This window comes from Abramis brama (assembly GCF_963993115.1).
Source record: "Abramis brama genome assembly, chromosome: 6".
Classification (NCBI taxonomy): domain Eukaryota; kingdom Metazoa; phylum Chordata; class Actinopteri; order Cypriniformes; family Leuciscidae; genus Abramis; species Abramis brama.
This window is the reverse complement of record NC_139968.1, coordinates 7,100,180-7,115,701: the sequence shown is the minus strand read 5'-3', so window position 1 is coordinate 7,115,701 and position 15,522 is coordinate 7,100,180. Positions and strand designations below refer to the sequence as shown.

Below are 15,522 nucleotides of genomic sequence, written 5' to 3'. Positions count from 1 at the left end.
GTTCTTTGTAATTGTTTTTATGTAATATAAATGCCATTACAAAATAATATGGTAACCCCCTTATATTTGCACAATTACTCTAGTAAACTGCCAATGCTGTCATCAAAGTGAAAAAAATTAATAAAATGTAAGCGTCTTATACTGTTATTAAAAACCCATTCATACCAACAACGATAACTGTAACGATACATAAATTAGCGTCCAAACCAACGGACGATAAGTATGTCTTAAATGCTTGCTTCTGATTGGCTGTCCATGTTTTATCGTTCATCAGCTGAAAAAAAAAAAAAAATTGGTTGTATGGCTCCTCACTCTTTGTTGTTATAGCTGTGGTGTGAATTAAACTATCATCACTGAATTAGAACAATTATCCCTAGATATTGTCCTTTATGTAAATGACCCTTAAAGGGATAGTTCACCCAAAAATGAAAATTTTGTCATCATTTTAAGTTGTTTCAAACTTGCATGAGTTTCTTTCTTCTGTTGAACACAAAAGAAGATATTTTGATGAATGTCAGTAACCAGACAGTTGACGTCCGTCCCATTGACATACATTGTATTTTTTTTCCTAAGTTAATGGATACCCGTGAAATGTTTGATTACCAGCATTCTTCAAAATATCTTCTTTTGTGTTCAACAGAAGAAACAAACTCATGCAGGTTTGAAACAACATGAAGGTGAGTAAATATGAAAATTTTAATTTTTTTGGGTGAACTATCCCTTTAAATGCAGTGCGTACTTACAATAATCAGCGCGTTATCTTCTGTTTGTACGCACGTTAAAATGGTTATCGTTATAGTTATTATATGTTTCCTGGTGTGAATGGATCTTTACACTGACAGAGCTCACCACATGATATTGATTTTACAGTAGTAACAATAATTAAAGTAACACTTTCGGCAGAAAATCGTGACCATTGTGATTTTTTCAAGGGTATATATATATATATATATATATATATATATATATATATATATATATAAAATTATAATTATTATTATTATTTTTATTTTTTTCTCAGAAAACATATAGCAAAAGCTCGTAAGTTTAAGAGTTTCCACTTGTGCACGACTCGGCTCAAACTAAATGCATGTCAGAAATAGACCATTAGATGGCAGTATTTTACAAATAAATACATGCAAGCAACGAAGACAGACTTGATCCATACAGTAAAAATAACTGGAAAGAAGGGAAAGTTTTAAAACAACAGGCTACATATAAAAACTACAAATAAAGCATTTGCGTGACCGATGCCCATCAATTCTTTTAAAGGTCAGAACGACATGTTTGTCTTTTCACTTTTGAGTAATAGTGGGTGTGAACCTTTTCCTCAAACGTGGATCCTGGAGAGCTTTGATAGTTTCCCGAAACCAAAGTCAGTGTTTTTACTTAGCGATTTTCACAAGCATAGACCTATATGATATCGAGATAATCTGAAGCATAATCTTTGATGCTGCAACGAAATTGTGTATTATGTGGTGGAGTGTGTGTGTCAGAGAGGACTTGGAAAGAGGGGGAGTGAGGATTGGATTCGCTGGCCTGTTTCTGGCTGTGTCTCAAATGGGTAAATGTTACTTACTTACGTTTTCTGAGACTGAACGCGGTCCTCCTCAAGATGGCGCTCGACGGCTCAAACAACCCAATCTGCCATTGAGCCGCATTCGTATCTCAAGACTGTTTTGGTCTTACTGAACACATATGTGCACTAAAAAGCATAATTATGCAAGTATACTACATTCAAGGATTGACACCTGACATACAGATAGATGAAAATCCGCCCCACAATCTTTAAAGAAAAATCTTATCCACTATCTCCAAACGACTGTGATTGGTCTATCCCGAACAGCGCTGAGCAAAGTAACAGCTACCACGTGACACCGTTGATCGCTTAACGCTGAATTGTTTAAAAAGTATACTGAGAAAATTTAATTTGCACCGCGAAACGTGGATAATATAATATTAGTAATTATTATTTGTTATAATTAAATATGCTGTGAACGATTTCAGCCGTTTTCCAAATAACAACACGCCCTCTCTACAACGCCCCGCCCTACAATGAAACCCAATCCAATCCAATGTCAGAGCTCATACTGATTGACAGGTAAAGCGTTTTCTGATTGGCTAAAACTAAGCCCCGCCCGTTGTGTAATGGACCGTTACATACGACTCGCCATTCTACTCAATTATTCCGTTTCTTTTCTTCAGGACAAAATTCACAGGCGAATATACAGTCTAGATAGGCAGCGCACTTGTGTTTTAAGACACTGCCTGCCTTTGCTCTTCATTTACACTCATCAGCGCAGTCCACTCGCTAATTCTGGAGGAACTACACCTATTAAAAATCATTTCTAGCGCTTCACGTCCAACTGACACGAGCATATCAGACGTAATCGCTCATATGTGGAGCACATTTGGGGATTCTTGAGTGATTTGAGCAGAAGTTTGAGCTGTTATTGGTTTTACAGGAGCTAATGTTAGCCTGCTAGCTCTTAATCTGTTTATTAACCTCATCAAATCAACATGAAGATCACTGTGGATTTTGAGGAATGTCTCAAGGACTCACCTAGATTCAGGTGAGAAAGACCTTTACATTTATACTCACTTAATATTCATGATTGTTTGTTTTGTGTGTGCTTTTTTTTTTTTTTTAAGTATTTGTTACTTGGTGAACTTTAGATTTAATCTATAAAATACAACGTAAACATACACGTAAAGAGTAACGTTTAACGTATTGATTTAGATTGGTGATATTTTATGCTGTCAATGGCTGATTTGATCAAACATGTCTTGGGTGTCTCAGATTTGGTCTTGTAACTTATGTTATTTGAGTTGACACTCATGAAGTGGACAGACAACTTAAACATTAACACACGTTTACATAATGAAATGAAATTCACGACTTATCAGCTTTGGCTCTTTGAGCAAGACATTTAAAGAGACAGTTCAACCAAATTAAAAAATGCATATGATGAATGAAAATGAATAAATTATAATAATAATTTATTCACTCTCAAGTTGCTCAAAACCTGTTTTTTTTTTCTTTTGTGGGAAACAAAAAGATATAGCAGAATGTTTCCCATCTAATAAAAGCGGATGGGGACTGGAGCTGTCACGGACTAAAAACGACAAAAAGCACATAAGAAACAGTCCATATAACTAGTGTACCATCACAAAAGTATGATACGGTGTTTCAGAAGACTTGAAATATAGTACACAAGTTATATCTGCAACTTTTGATACTTTTATTGTGCTTTTTTGTTGTTTTTCTGAACTTGACGGCCTTGACAGTCTTTATTCACTGCCGTTGTACGGAAAAGAGCAATGTGAACATACTTTTTCCCGCACATACTTTGGAAAGACATGAGGTTAAGAAAAACAGTATGTAATTTTAGCCTCTATTCCAGAAACTAAACCTGTTTCAAGTGAACTCGGCTAAATGACTAAGCTAATTACGAAACCATACGTCCTGATATCTAGTCTCTCTGTAAGCATTGAAGGATTATTTCTGCTCTCTGTCTCTTCATCCCCTCCTCCTCTCTCATAACAACATCCTCTCAGAAACAAGGAGCAGATGTTCGTGAGGAAAAACATGGAAAACGTTGAACATTTTAATGTCTGCATTTTTGGCAGAGTTCAAGCTGGAAGGGTTTGAAGCCACTATCCGGTTGCTGTGAATGATGCTTATTCTTACACAAAGAAGTTCATCAACCACTGATGTTTACGTGTGCTGAAGAAAATGTGCTCGCCAATGTGAAACCGGCTCTTTTTCTTCAATCTCTGACTGAAATGGTTTCTCTATTATAAAGATTGCATCATTTTCATGGTTTACAAGTGATAATATAGTTATATCTTCTCCTATCCATGATCTGAAGGTTATCTTGCAGGACACGAGTCATTATTTCTCAGAGTACACTTGCATATTTATAGGCGAGGTGTTGTTTTGTTTTTAGCAAATGCATTTCACTTCAGCATTGCAACTTCTCTCTTCATCTTAGACCCAATAAGCCGTTTGTGTAGCGCCGCGATAAACCACTGAACTTGCGAAGCAAATAGGCCATAACTTAATTGTAAGCTAAGCTAGATGTGGCTTCGATTGCTTAAAGAACAGATTTAAAGACACATGGATTGGCTCAGATGTTTGTTTTAGCGATCTCAAGGCAACGTAACTATAGTTAGCGGTGTTTGTAAAGGCAACATGTGTGCTATTGGTTTTCTAAGCAGATTTGCAATTTTACAAGGTGGATAATGCGGGCTAACTACTCTAATCTGCAGATATTGTGACTCTGAGACTCTTTAGACTTGAATCAACTATAAAACAGTGAATTCATAAAACTCTTGGGACTGCATTAAAACACTAGTTAAAATGGAGTTAAAATGGCAAGGTGGTAAAACCCCTAATCATAAATAACATTTATTATTATTTATTTGGAAAAAAGGTTAATGAGCATTGAAGCAGTCTTGTTAAAAGATTATGAAAATAGAGACGACAAGGATAAATAGGTAGACCTTCATGACTGTGTGTCAAGGTCAATAAATCTCTTACAATATTACATAATTTGACCTTTTTGTGAAAAGACAATGTTGGTTTAGGTTGTAAAACGTCATGTGGTACAACTATATATTGATATTGATATTGTGGCCTTATATTATATATAATAATTATAATAATTAATTATATATAATTTTCTTTTTCTCCCATTTCCTGAAAAGTAGCAGTTTCGGACGTAAGAGGTTTTCACCCAACACTGTTTTTCAAAACCACATGGAAACCAACATTTCCCTCAACATTTCCCTCTTTATCTTGGACATGTTATTTGTCGATGTCTCTGTAGTGTTAGTGTTGAGAATGACCAGCGCCTTTTAGAGTTTACAAGGTGCAGATTTTCTTTCTTTATCTTAATTTTTGTAAAGAGTTGGCAAGGATTTCCCGACAAAATTCCCTCCATGTAATCTCATTACGTGGCGTTGTTGGTTTTCTAAAAACAATCCGAGGTTTACCTCATTGGGAACTCCCCTCCCCCTCTGTTTCATCCCAGATTGTTTCCCAACAATCGCAGGAAGAGTTCCACAACAGAGGGGCCGGCCCGAGCGTCACAGCGTGAGATGTACAGCCTTACAGCCGCTCGACTCTTACAGGTCCATCCCAGTGAGGGATTTCTAATGATTTCCCATTTTTAGAGCTTTCCCATGTTCCCCAGAGACTGGCGTTGAGCCAACTAAAGACTCGTCTTGAGATCCTTCATTACCTCTTGGTTGAAAGACAGCGTTTCCATTCTAAACATCTCTGAAGGTGGCCTTGATTCCTCCATTGAATCCAGCTGGATAAACACTCCCTCATCCACTCTTTCGGAATAGCCGTGCGTTTTATGATGAATGTAGAGAGAGGTCTGATGTGGTTTCCTGCTCCTGGGTTGTTTAGTCCTGTACATTGGCTCTTGGTCTTTGATGTTGTTTCTTTTATTAATGTGGTTGCACATCACTGATGAGGATATCCAGACACCAAACAATCCCATGATACCAATCACGAACTGGAAAAATCAAAAGAAACTTTACTTTTCACAAAATAAATTAAGCTTGTTTTAGGGCCACTGAGATGTTTTGCTCTGTGATATACTGTAACTTTTTTATTTTTTTGTTAAAAGGCTATGCTAAATTTTCAAAACAATGCAGGAAAACCATTATCCAGAGTTTTACGATTTACATTTCATTTCATCACATTATAACCGATGTAATGGAAGACTGTAATATGGAACTACTTATTTTCAAATATGATAAAAGTATGTTGTTTGAGGAAAAGATTTGTCTTATTATTGACTCTCACTATGAGGCAAAACCAATTAAAACACAATATATCAGATAATTTGTCCTTTATATGACAAGGCAAGTTGTAAAATATCGTGACTCCCCTAAAACACAATGATATTTATGAACTAGACGTAAATTTTCTCTAAAAAAAATATGGGTGGAAGGATTTTTAGGTAGCAAAATTTGTACAGAAGGAAGAAAATGAATAGTGATGCTTCGCCTCGCAAGATCTACTAATAAAAAAATAAAATATATATCTTATATACTTAAAACCACCAATGTTATTGGTTTCTAGCCAAATAATCCAAATCAAAACCAATAAAAAGGGGATTAGGGATCAGATTATGATTGAAATCAATTGTTTTCTTCCCATTTTATACTTAAAACCACCCATATTATTGATTTCTAGTCAAATAATCCAAATCAAAACCAATAAAAAGGGGATTAGGGATCAGATTATGATTGAAATCAATTGTTTTCTTCCCATTTTATACTTAAAACCACCCATATTATTGGTTTCTAGCCAAATAATCCAAATCAAAACCAATAAAAAGGGGATTAGGGATCAGATTATGATTGAAATCAATTGTTTTCTTCCCATTTTATACTTAAAACCACCCATATTATTGGTTTCTAGCCAAATAATTCAAATCAAAACCAATAAAAAGGGGATTAGGGATCAGATTATGATTGAAATCAATTGTTTTCTTCCCATTTTATATTTAAAACCACCCATATTATTGGTTTCTAGCCAAATAATCCAAATCAAAACCAATATAAAGGGGATTGGGGATCAGATTATGATTGAAATCAATTGTTTTCTTCCCATTTTATACTTAAAACCACCCATATTATTGGTTTCTAGCCAAATAATTCAAATCAAAACCAATAAAAAGGGGATTAGGGATCAGATTTTGATTGAAATCAATTGTTTTCTTCCCATTTTATACTTAAAACCACCCATATTATTGGTTTCTAGCCAAATAATCCAAATCAAAACCAATAAAAAGGGGATTGGGGATCAGATTATGATTGAAATCAATTGTTTTCTTCCCATTTTATACTTAAAACCACCCATATTATTGGTTTCTAGCCAAATAATCCAAATCAAAACCAATAAAAAGGGGATTAGGGATCAGATTATGATTGAAATCAATTGTTTTCTTCCCATTTTATACTTAAAACCACCCATATTATTGGTTTCTAGCCAAATAATCCAAATCAAAACCAATAAAAAGGGGATTGGGGATCAGATTATGATTGAAATCAATTGTTTTCTTCCCATTTTATACTTAAAACCACCCATATTATTGGTTTCTAGCCAAATAATCCAAATCAAAACCAATAAAAAGGGGATTGGGGATCAGATTATGATTGAAATCAATTGTTTTCTTCCCATTTTATACTTAAAACCACCCATATTATTGATTTCTAGCCAAATAATCCAAATCAAAACCAATAAAAAGGGGATTGGGGATCAGATTATGATTGAAATCAATTGTTTTCTTCCCATTTTATACTTAAAACCACCCATATTATTGATTTCTAGCCAAATAATCCAAATCAAAACCAATATAAAGGGGATTGGGGATCAGATTATGATTGAAATCAATTGTTTTCTTCCCATTTTATACTTACAACCACCCATATTATTGGTTTCCAGCCAAATAATCCAAATCAAAATCAAAACCAATAAAAAGGGGACTGGGGATCAGATTATGATTGAAATCAATTGTTTTCTTCCCATTTTTTCACTTCTAATTTCTGTTTATATCCCTTGTCGTGGAAATGTTTTTTAAAGTATAGCAAGATCAGTTTCTTCAGTTCGGTTTGGGACTCATTTAAGATTTTTAAGAAGTTACTTTTTTTGGACGGTTTAGTTGGTGTCGTGGCATTTGGTGGGCGATGGGATAACATCTGGGCAGGTAGTTAATCATGATGGAGCCATATGTTTGATGTGTGAATGAATGGGACCGTTTCTGCCGCCCCTTCCCCCTCTCATTACTCACACAGTCTCTGGATCGGCTCCAGGTTTCAGTCTATGAGGCAATGGCCTAGATTTCATTAGCAGCAGCCCACTTCCCCCGTGTCAGCACTTTCCCAACAGGCTGCTCCAGCCACAGTTGTTTTGGGAAAATCTCTAGGATGAAAATAAGGAGCAGACGTTCTGTCAGGAAGATGTGCTTCAGAATTGTTTCTCTACGGATGAACTATAACCAAGAGCTCTTTATCATTACAAGATAATGCAGACAGCCAACAGCAGAGTTGTAGGAAGACAACTGTTTAAAATAGATTGCATACACAAGTCATGGTGTCTTAGGGGGTTAGTTTAGGTCGTGTGTGTGGGATTATAAAGAACAGAGGTGGAGTTCTGGGGCCTCGTGTGTAAAATATTGTGTGGGTTTTGTTCTAAGTTTTCCAACTTATAAAACTTCATACCCCCACCTTAGTGACGTTCGCATTTAATGGAAGATTTTATGTCCCATCATGTCTGCTTCCAGAAATAACCAACTTACATTATGTATTATTTGCCTAAATTACCAACATTTCCAAGCATTTTAAGCCAAATTGACTGGGAAAAATGTCCCAATTATCCTGAATTAACCTAAAAGATAGTCATAGTCCAAAATCAGGGTGAAAATTAATTTGTGTCCATTTAGGTTACAAAACATTGCTAAAATATAATGGCATAACTAGTACATAGTTATATATTTATTTAAATAAAATGAAATGTATATAATTAAAAATAATTTAAATAGTTAATGTATTTTGAATAATATTAGGGATTCACTAATATTGGCTGATTTTGATGAGCCGATAATTTTCATGTTATGACTTATGGCTGATAATTAAATTATTTTGTTTTATCTAAATCAATTGAAAATCAAACGCTAAAAACTAGATTAAATCATTTTAAATGCTAAAAGGGAATTTAGGCATGATAACATTATAATGTACACACTACCATCACATTTACAGTAAAACAGTAATATTGTGAAATATTATTGTGATTTAAAAGAACTGTTTTCTATGTGAATTTATTGTGTTTTTATAATGCAAAGTTGAGTTTTCAGCATCATTTCTCCAGTCTTCAGTGTCACATGATCCTTCAGAAATCATTCACACAAGCTCCCTTAATTCAACTTTGAAAATAGGAGAAATGCACAATTAAATATCCAATATCGTCCGATAAAGATAAATATAAAAAAATATATATAAAATGTCTGATAACTGATAATGTTACAGTTATATCATGCATTTCAATCTATATGATCAAATAGTGTAAGGAATGGATCAAACTTTAAAGGTAGGGTAGGCAATTTCATAGAGGCTAGCAATAGCGAGCTAGCTTTGAAAGCCTGAGTTCCCACCCTCCCTTCAGAGCGTCTCCAAAGCCACGCCTCCTCCAGAACACATGAACACACACAGCAAAGCGTCACGACACGAGAGACGGCATTAAACTACCTCATGTCTCAAAGCACATAACATTACAATACAAATGAACATAACGCGCAGAGCTCTTACTTGTACCACCTGACTGCTGCAGATTTATTTCGGCATTGATACGCATAAATCCGAGTCTGAGGGCGTGAACAGCTCCGGCTAGAGCGCCACGGGTTGCCATCTCATAATCACAGTTACACATGGCGTGAACGCTGCATAAACACGTTGTTCTGGGTCAGAGGGAACTGTAAGGCGGCTGCTGTTTGTTTGCGCTGCTCAGTGACTGACGTCTGTCTACAACTCTGCATAGCCTCAAGAAACGCGCCGATGAAATACACACGTTGACAGGCAGGAAGGATATCGGCCCGAATGCAATGATTGGAAGAACGTTTATTGTTCCTGAGACTTCCACATATGATATACATGTTTTAATATTTAGACCACTTCTATTATTGATTGCTATCAGGATGTGAGGAGAGTTTCAAACATTATAACAAAAAAGCGTTTATGAGAAACGATCGCCATGGGTTCTTGCGTAACTCTTCATTGACGTCACACCTAGTCTTGAAGTGCCATTTTTAAGTGAGATTAGACAATCATGATCTGAAAGTGGTTGTGGAAGTTCATCAAACCGCATTCATGAACATGTGCTTCTCTTCCTCTTATTGGGAACCAGTCTTATTTGGTAATCCGTTATGAGAGGTATTTTGTAAAAATGATTTCTCTAAAAAATATACATTAAGGACGCAAATTGTTGGGGAAAGTTGACGGTCTCATCCTTCTACTGACGATCAGCATCCAGGACCTCGACTATACATTACATTTCAGAGATGTTTTTCTCTAAGGCATGTCTTCCTCGTGCTTATTCAAGAATTTAGATTGACTGAAACATCTCGGCAATGAGGTCACATGGAAATGTGGACAGAAAAACAGGAGTGAAACCGCACAGATCATGTCTTCTCGCAGTTTTGCTGTGGTCGTGACAAAATTATGTCAAGCCAACTTTATACAACATAGCGCTTTATTCAAAGCAGCTGCACACTAATAAACAGGAAAGGAAAACAAATAATGTAAACTTAATCAAATATTACACAAATTCTGCTGTAAAGCAGCTCAAGTCAGTTCAGTGTAGTGTAACTTGTATCTAACTTTTGATCTAAACCTTGAAAAATATTGATATCCGATACCATTTTCGATATCATGGGGGAATATACATCCAGCTCAATGGTAAACACAAACGACAAGCTAACAGGCTAGCATAATGCTAACGACACTGTGTGCTAGTTATAGCAGGTTAAATAAGAAAGCAAGCAATGTCAGATTAATTTAATAGATAATATCAGATATATGATAATAATGAGGTTGAATTCAGCTATTTAAACAGTGAAGAGCTGGTTAAAAAAGAGATTGAAAACAAAGCTAGGCGGAGTTACACTTGCAGACAGGAACCAGAAGAAGCTGTTTTAGATCAAACGAGAGCTGTGTGTTCATTGAAGTACATATTGCATTCATTTATTGTATTGTAATATTTTACACTATTGTAGCTTTTAGTGTGGTCCTGAAGGTCACTTATAGTGTTAGTCATGGGCTGTCTGTGCTTCTATTCAAAGCAGCTGCACACTAATAAACAGGAAAGGAAAACAATAAATTACAAAATTTGGAGACAATTCAGCCTGGCCGGTGTCATTTCTTCTGTGACTGAAGTTCTGTTGTGTCCTCGACAGGGCGACGATCGAGGAGGTGGAGGGAGACGTCTGTGAGCTGGAGACCAAACTAGACAAGGTATTTCTCAGAGCAGTGGTCAGCTGATGCCCGTGTGTAGAGAACATGGCCTGCGTTTCCTACTGAACTTTGTTGGGAACCTTAAATGCTTTGCGATGGTACGAGGACCTCATTGGAATTAAATATAGAATTATTCCAAATTTGATATGCATGCAGTGTAACATTTTGAGTGAGACTTTCCACTTTTGCTTTACTGTCATCAGCACTCAAACTGACGTGAAGAAAACCTGATGAACAGCACGATGTGAAAACATCTGTTCCAATGTCCGGATGTCAGTCTAGTGTGCAAGCTTGTTTCCGCCACAGAATAAAACAATTTAAAAGATAATTACAACGTTTTTCCTCAGAATTGCAAGTTTATATCTCACAATTGCGACTTTATATCATGCAATTCTGACTTTATATCTCCCAATTGTGTGTTATAAAGTCAGAATCGCGAGATATAAACTCACAATTCTGAGGAAAAACGTCAGAATTGCAAGTTTATTTCTCACAATTGCGAGTTTATATCACGCAATTATTATTTTTTTTTTATTATTATTTTTTTCTGTGGCGTAAACAAGCTTCCATACTCTAGTGCTAGTTTGGATCTGAGGAAAAAGAAATAGCATGTCACTATTAAATCCTAGTTTGAGCTGAGAGCCTGTGGTCCAGCTGGAGTCCCTGTCGAGTGCTGTAAAGCAGGAGCGAGCGGCTCATTGTCGGGTCAGATGTCAGACCCACCCAGAGCCGTTGGGCCGCTCACTTCCTCTCTCTCCCTCTCTCTCTCTCTCTCTCTCTCTCTCTCTCTCTCTCTCTCTCTGAGGAAGGATATGAGCTCTGAAGGAGGAGCTGATGCTGAAGCTTTTCTTAAAGTCAACACTAATGTGTCTGTGCGTGTGACACGTGTAATAATTAAACGTCTATCTGCATCAACATCATCCATTAACAAACCTGGTGACAGCCAGGTGTTACTAGAAGCCACTAAACAAATGATTTAAAGTTATTAATTGTTAGTAGTTATTTTAATATTTTGACAACCAGCAATTTCTGTTTTATGGGTTTATCAACTATAATCCGTACAAATTATACAAACACTGCCGTTCAAAAGTTTGGGATCGGTATGATTTTTAATGTTTTTAAAATAAGTCTCTTCACTGTAAAAAATTATATGATCGATAAGTTATGACAACATATGTTTTTACATTGCTTTAACTCATCAAAATAAGTTAATCAATTTTCAACTTTTTTATAAGTTATACAAGATTCAACTCATCTTTCTAAGTCAGTGTAATGTAAATTAAGTTTAAATGACTTAAACATCCAAGTTGATTGTACTTAAAAATTTAAGGCAGCTATATATATATATATATATTCAAATATCAATGTACATATTTGTTTCTCCTCCGTGTGTAGCTGGTGAAGCTCTGCATCGGGATGATAGATGCTGGAAAGGCGTACAACACGGCCAACAAGCAGTTTGTGAACGGGATTCAGGAGTTGGCACAGCAGTCCGCCAAAGATGTCGTCATTGAGGTGAGTGCATAACGGCCAATCAGTGGCTTTGAGAGTCAGAAACACACGTAGCCGGGTGCATGAACGCCTCGAGGGGTGACCGGCCCTGCTGTAGGCCGTCTAGTTTAAAGACTGCGCTTTAGTTACGGATCATTTGGAAAGCATTTTCAGTTCATGTTCACAAAAAACACTTTGGCTACAAGCCAGCATTCCTAGTCTCTGCATATCTACTTTCCTGCTTCTTTGAAATGTCCATTGTGAACGATCCATTGTACGATAAAACCATACCAGTGTATTTCCTTGTATATGCATCTGGTGCAGGTAAATACCAGTGTGTGTGTGTGTGTGTGTGTGTGTGTGTTTGTTTAATACCTCTACAATTCCACCATTAAGGGTCAACAAACCTCCTTCAACACGTACAAGATATTCATGAAATGCATCTTTTTTTATTTTTATTTCCTGGATATTATTTACCATCCTTTTGTTTAACTTTCAGTTATATATATATATATATATATAGATAGATATAGATAGATAGAGATAGATAGATAGATATAGATATAGAAAAAATACAGATATGTTAAAATTATATAGCATTCATACATCATTATAGTATTTGTTGTACTGCTTTTATACTTTTTAACAGTTTTTTAATGTAAAACATGAAATACAAAAAGTCAAATTGAGAACTTCTAGGGAAAATATGGCGAATATGATGGTATTATGACTTCATTTTTAAGCTAAACTTTAGTTTTTTTATTTATTTACTTATTTAATTTTGTTTAGTGTTTTGTTTTGTGTGACTTGCACACGTTTTGTGGGATTCTGCGTGTTGTTTGTGATGAATAACCCGAGTGTTTCTCTAATTTGTCCACAGTCCAGCCTCACCACGTTTGCAGAGAATCTTCAAGAGATGATCAACTACCACACGGTAAGAGAATCTGGGCCAAAAGCGTCTGCACTATTGCATTATTGTCTATGACTTCTTCTTTTCTCCCCCCACCCCCCCATCATTTTCGAAATGCGAAGCTTGAATGTGCTGAGATGAGGATTTTGACATCAGGAGAAATGACCCCGTCATTATTTGACATGTTTCACTGTTGAACTTGTCAAGTATGAGCTTACTGTTTTTAGAAGTTAATCTTCAAACTGATTCTTCATTATTTACACCTAAAACTGACCATAGAAGGAAGCGATTTATGCTAACGCCTGCAATAGCGCCCCTTGTGGCCACACTTCATATCCTGCTACTGTAAATCGAGCTTGCGTTCGTGTTCTTGTGCGCCGGGAATGTTTTGTGCCTTTTTTAATCCTATAATATAAAGCATCGTTCTGTGATCTTCATGGCTGGACAGTGCTGGTGTGTTTTAAACTGGGACTCAGTGTGGAAGTGTGTGGTGAGGTCAGCTGACTTGTGGTTAAAGTCCTCATGAGTTTGAACTAAGCACATGATCTTTCACAAATGCATCCATCACACACTTGATCCCGTTGGCAGTGGCTTCGAATGTCTAAACACACACAGTTTATGACTTTAAAGTTGAAATATGTCAACAAATATGTGATAAAAGTATACTTTGAATTGGTTTCTCATGGTGCTTTACCTACATTATGAACTAACATATATGACTTTATTTTTAGAGACATTTTTGGGGAAATGGGCTTGTAGCTCATATATTAAATATTGATATGACAATATCAGTTGCTTTGATATTAATGTGCTACGAAAAAAAAAACATATTTGGTTTTCTTTGTAATTAACTGAATGTGTTATTATTGTGCAAAAACAACAAACACATGATTAATTTTTAACATTATTTCATCATTTAATGTCAAAATGTATGATATATTTAAATTATAAAGCATTGCAGTATTTGTTGTACTGCCATTATGGGGTCTAAAATATACATTTGTTGTATTACAGAAAAAATAAATAAATAAATTAACAGTATTTTGCTTTGTAAACCAGTATATGAGAATTACAAACAAAAAAAACCCCTCAAAAGTACTGTAAGTTGTATTTGCTGCATTACAGTAATGAGAACTTGGAAAGAAAATTAAGGTGGTTTGTTATGAAAATAATGTCAGGCTTAATTGTTTTATGGTGATTTATTTTTTGTATTTTTTGCAGATTTTATTTGACCAAGCACAGCGATCAATCAAATCTCAACTCCTGGCGTTTGTGCGAGAGTGAGTATCACAAAGATAAACCGTTGTTGTATCAATTTACATGATTCTGATCTCTTAATCATTACTTTAGTTATTAAAATGAGAAGTTTTATATTAGCTAATATGACTAATATGGGTTTTTGCATGTATCACCATTGGCCAACATATCGGTTTATCGCTAATTTATTTGGAAAAATGAATGTAGTCCACGTCACATGGATGTTTTATGAAGTTTCAGGCCAGAGACAATGTAAAAAGTTATTTATGAAATTAGTACTTATTATTCAACAAGGACTAAACTGATCAAAAGACTTTTACATTGTTACAAAAAGATTCTGATGCTGATTTTAAACTTTATTTATCAAATAATCAGTTTCCACAAAAGTATGAAGCAGCACAACCATTGATAATAATAATAATATATGTTTCTTGATCATCAAATCATCATATTAGAGTGATTTCTGAAGGATCATGTGACACTGAAGACTGGAGTAATGATGCTGAAAATACAGCTTTGATCTCAGGAATAAATTACACTTTACTATATATTCACATAGAAAACAAAAAAATATTTCTTTTGATAAAAAATGTATTGTATTTTTAATCAAATAAATGCAGCCAGAGACTGCCTTTAAAACATTTAACACATCTTCCCGATCCCAAACTTTGAAGCGTCCGCAACAGAACTAAGAGCGATGCTAGTCGTCCACTTTGCGAGTGCAGACTCTAAACTCTCTGCCAAACCGAGTCCAAACACAGAGCCGTTCTCCTCGTCTGGGTTTATAGTTTGTGCTGGCACAGTGTCAGCGATCGCTGAGTGCACATTTAAGG

General features: G+C 35.5%; 1 protein-coding gene across 2 annotated transcripts in view; it reads left to right on the top strand.

Annotated features, from left to right (window-relative positions):
• The first annotated feature begins 2,185 nt into the window (after positions 1-2,185).
• LOC311084142 (arf-GAP with coiled-coil, ANK repeat and PH domain-containing protein 2) overlaps positions 2,186-15,522 on the top strand; it is a 36,973-nt gene continuing 23,636 nt past the window's right edge. For both annotated transcript variants that reach the window (XM_084116009.1, XM_084116008.1), the window contains exons 1-5: positions 2,186-2,573; positions 10,974-11,031; positions 12,427-12,546; positions 13,403-13,456; positions 14,654-14,712. In XM_084116009.1, the coding sequence (XP_083972135.1) occupies positions 2,521-2,573; positions 10,974-11,031; positions 12,427-12,546; positions 13,403-13,456; positions 14,654-14,712 (344 nt within the window). In that variant the 5' untranslated portion in view covers positions 2,186-2,520. The remainder of the gene's footprint in view (positions 2,574-10,973; positions 11,032-12,426; positions 12,547-13,402; positions 13,457-14,653; positions 14,713-15,522) is intronic.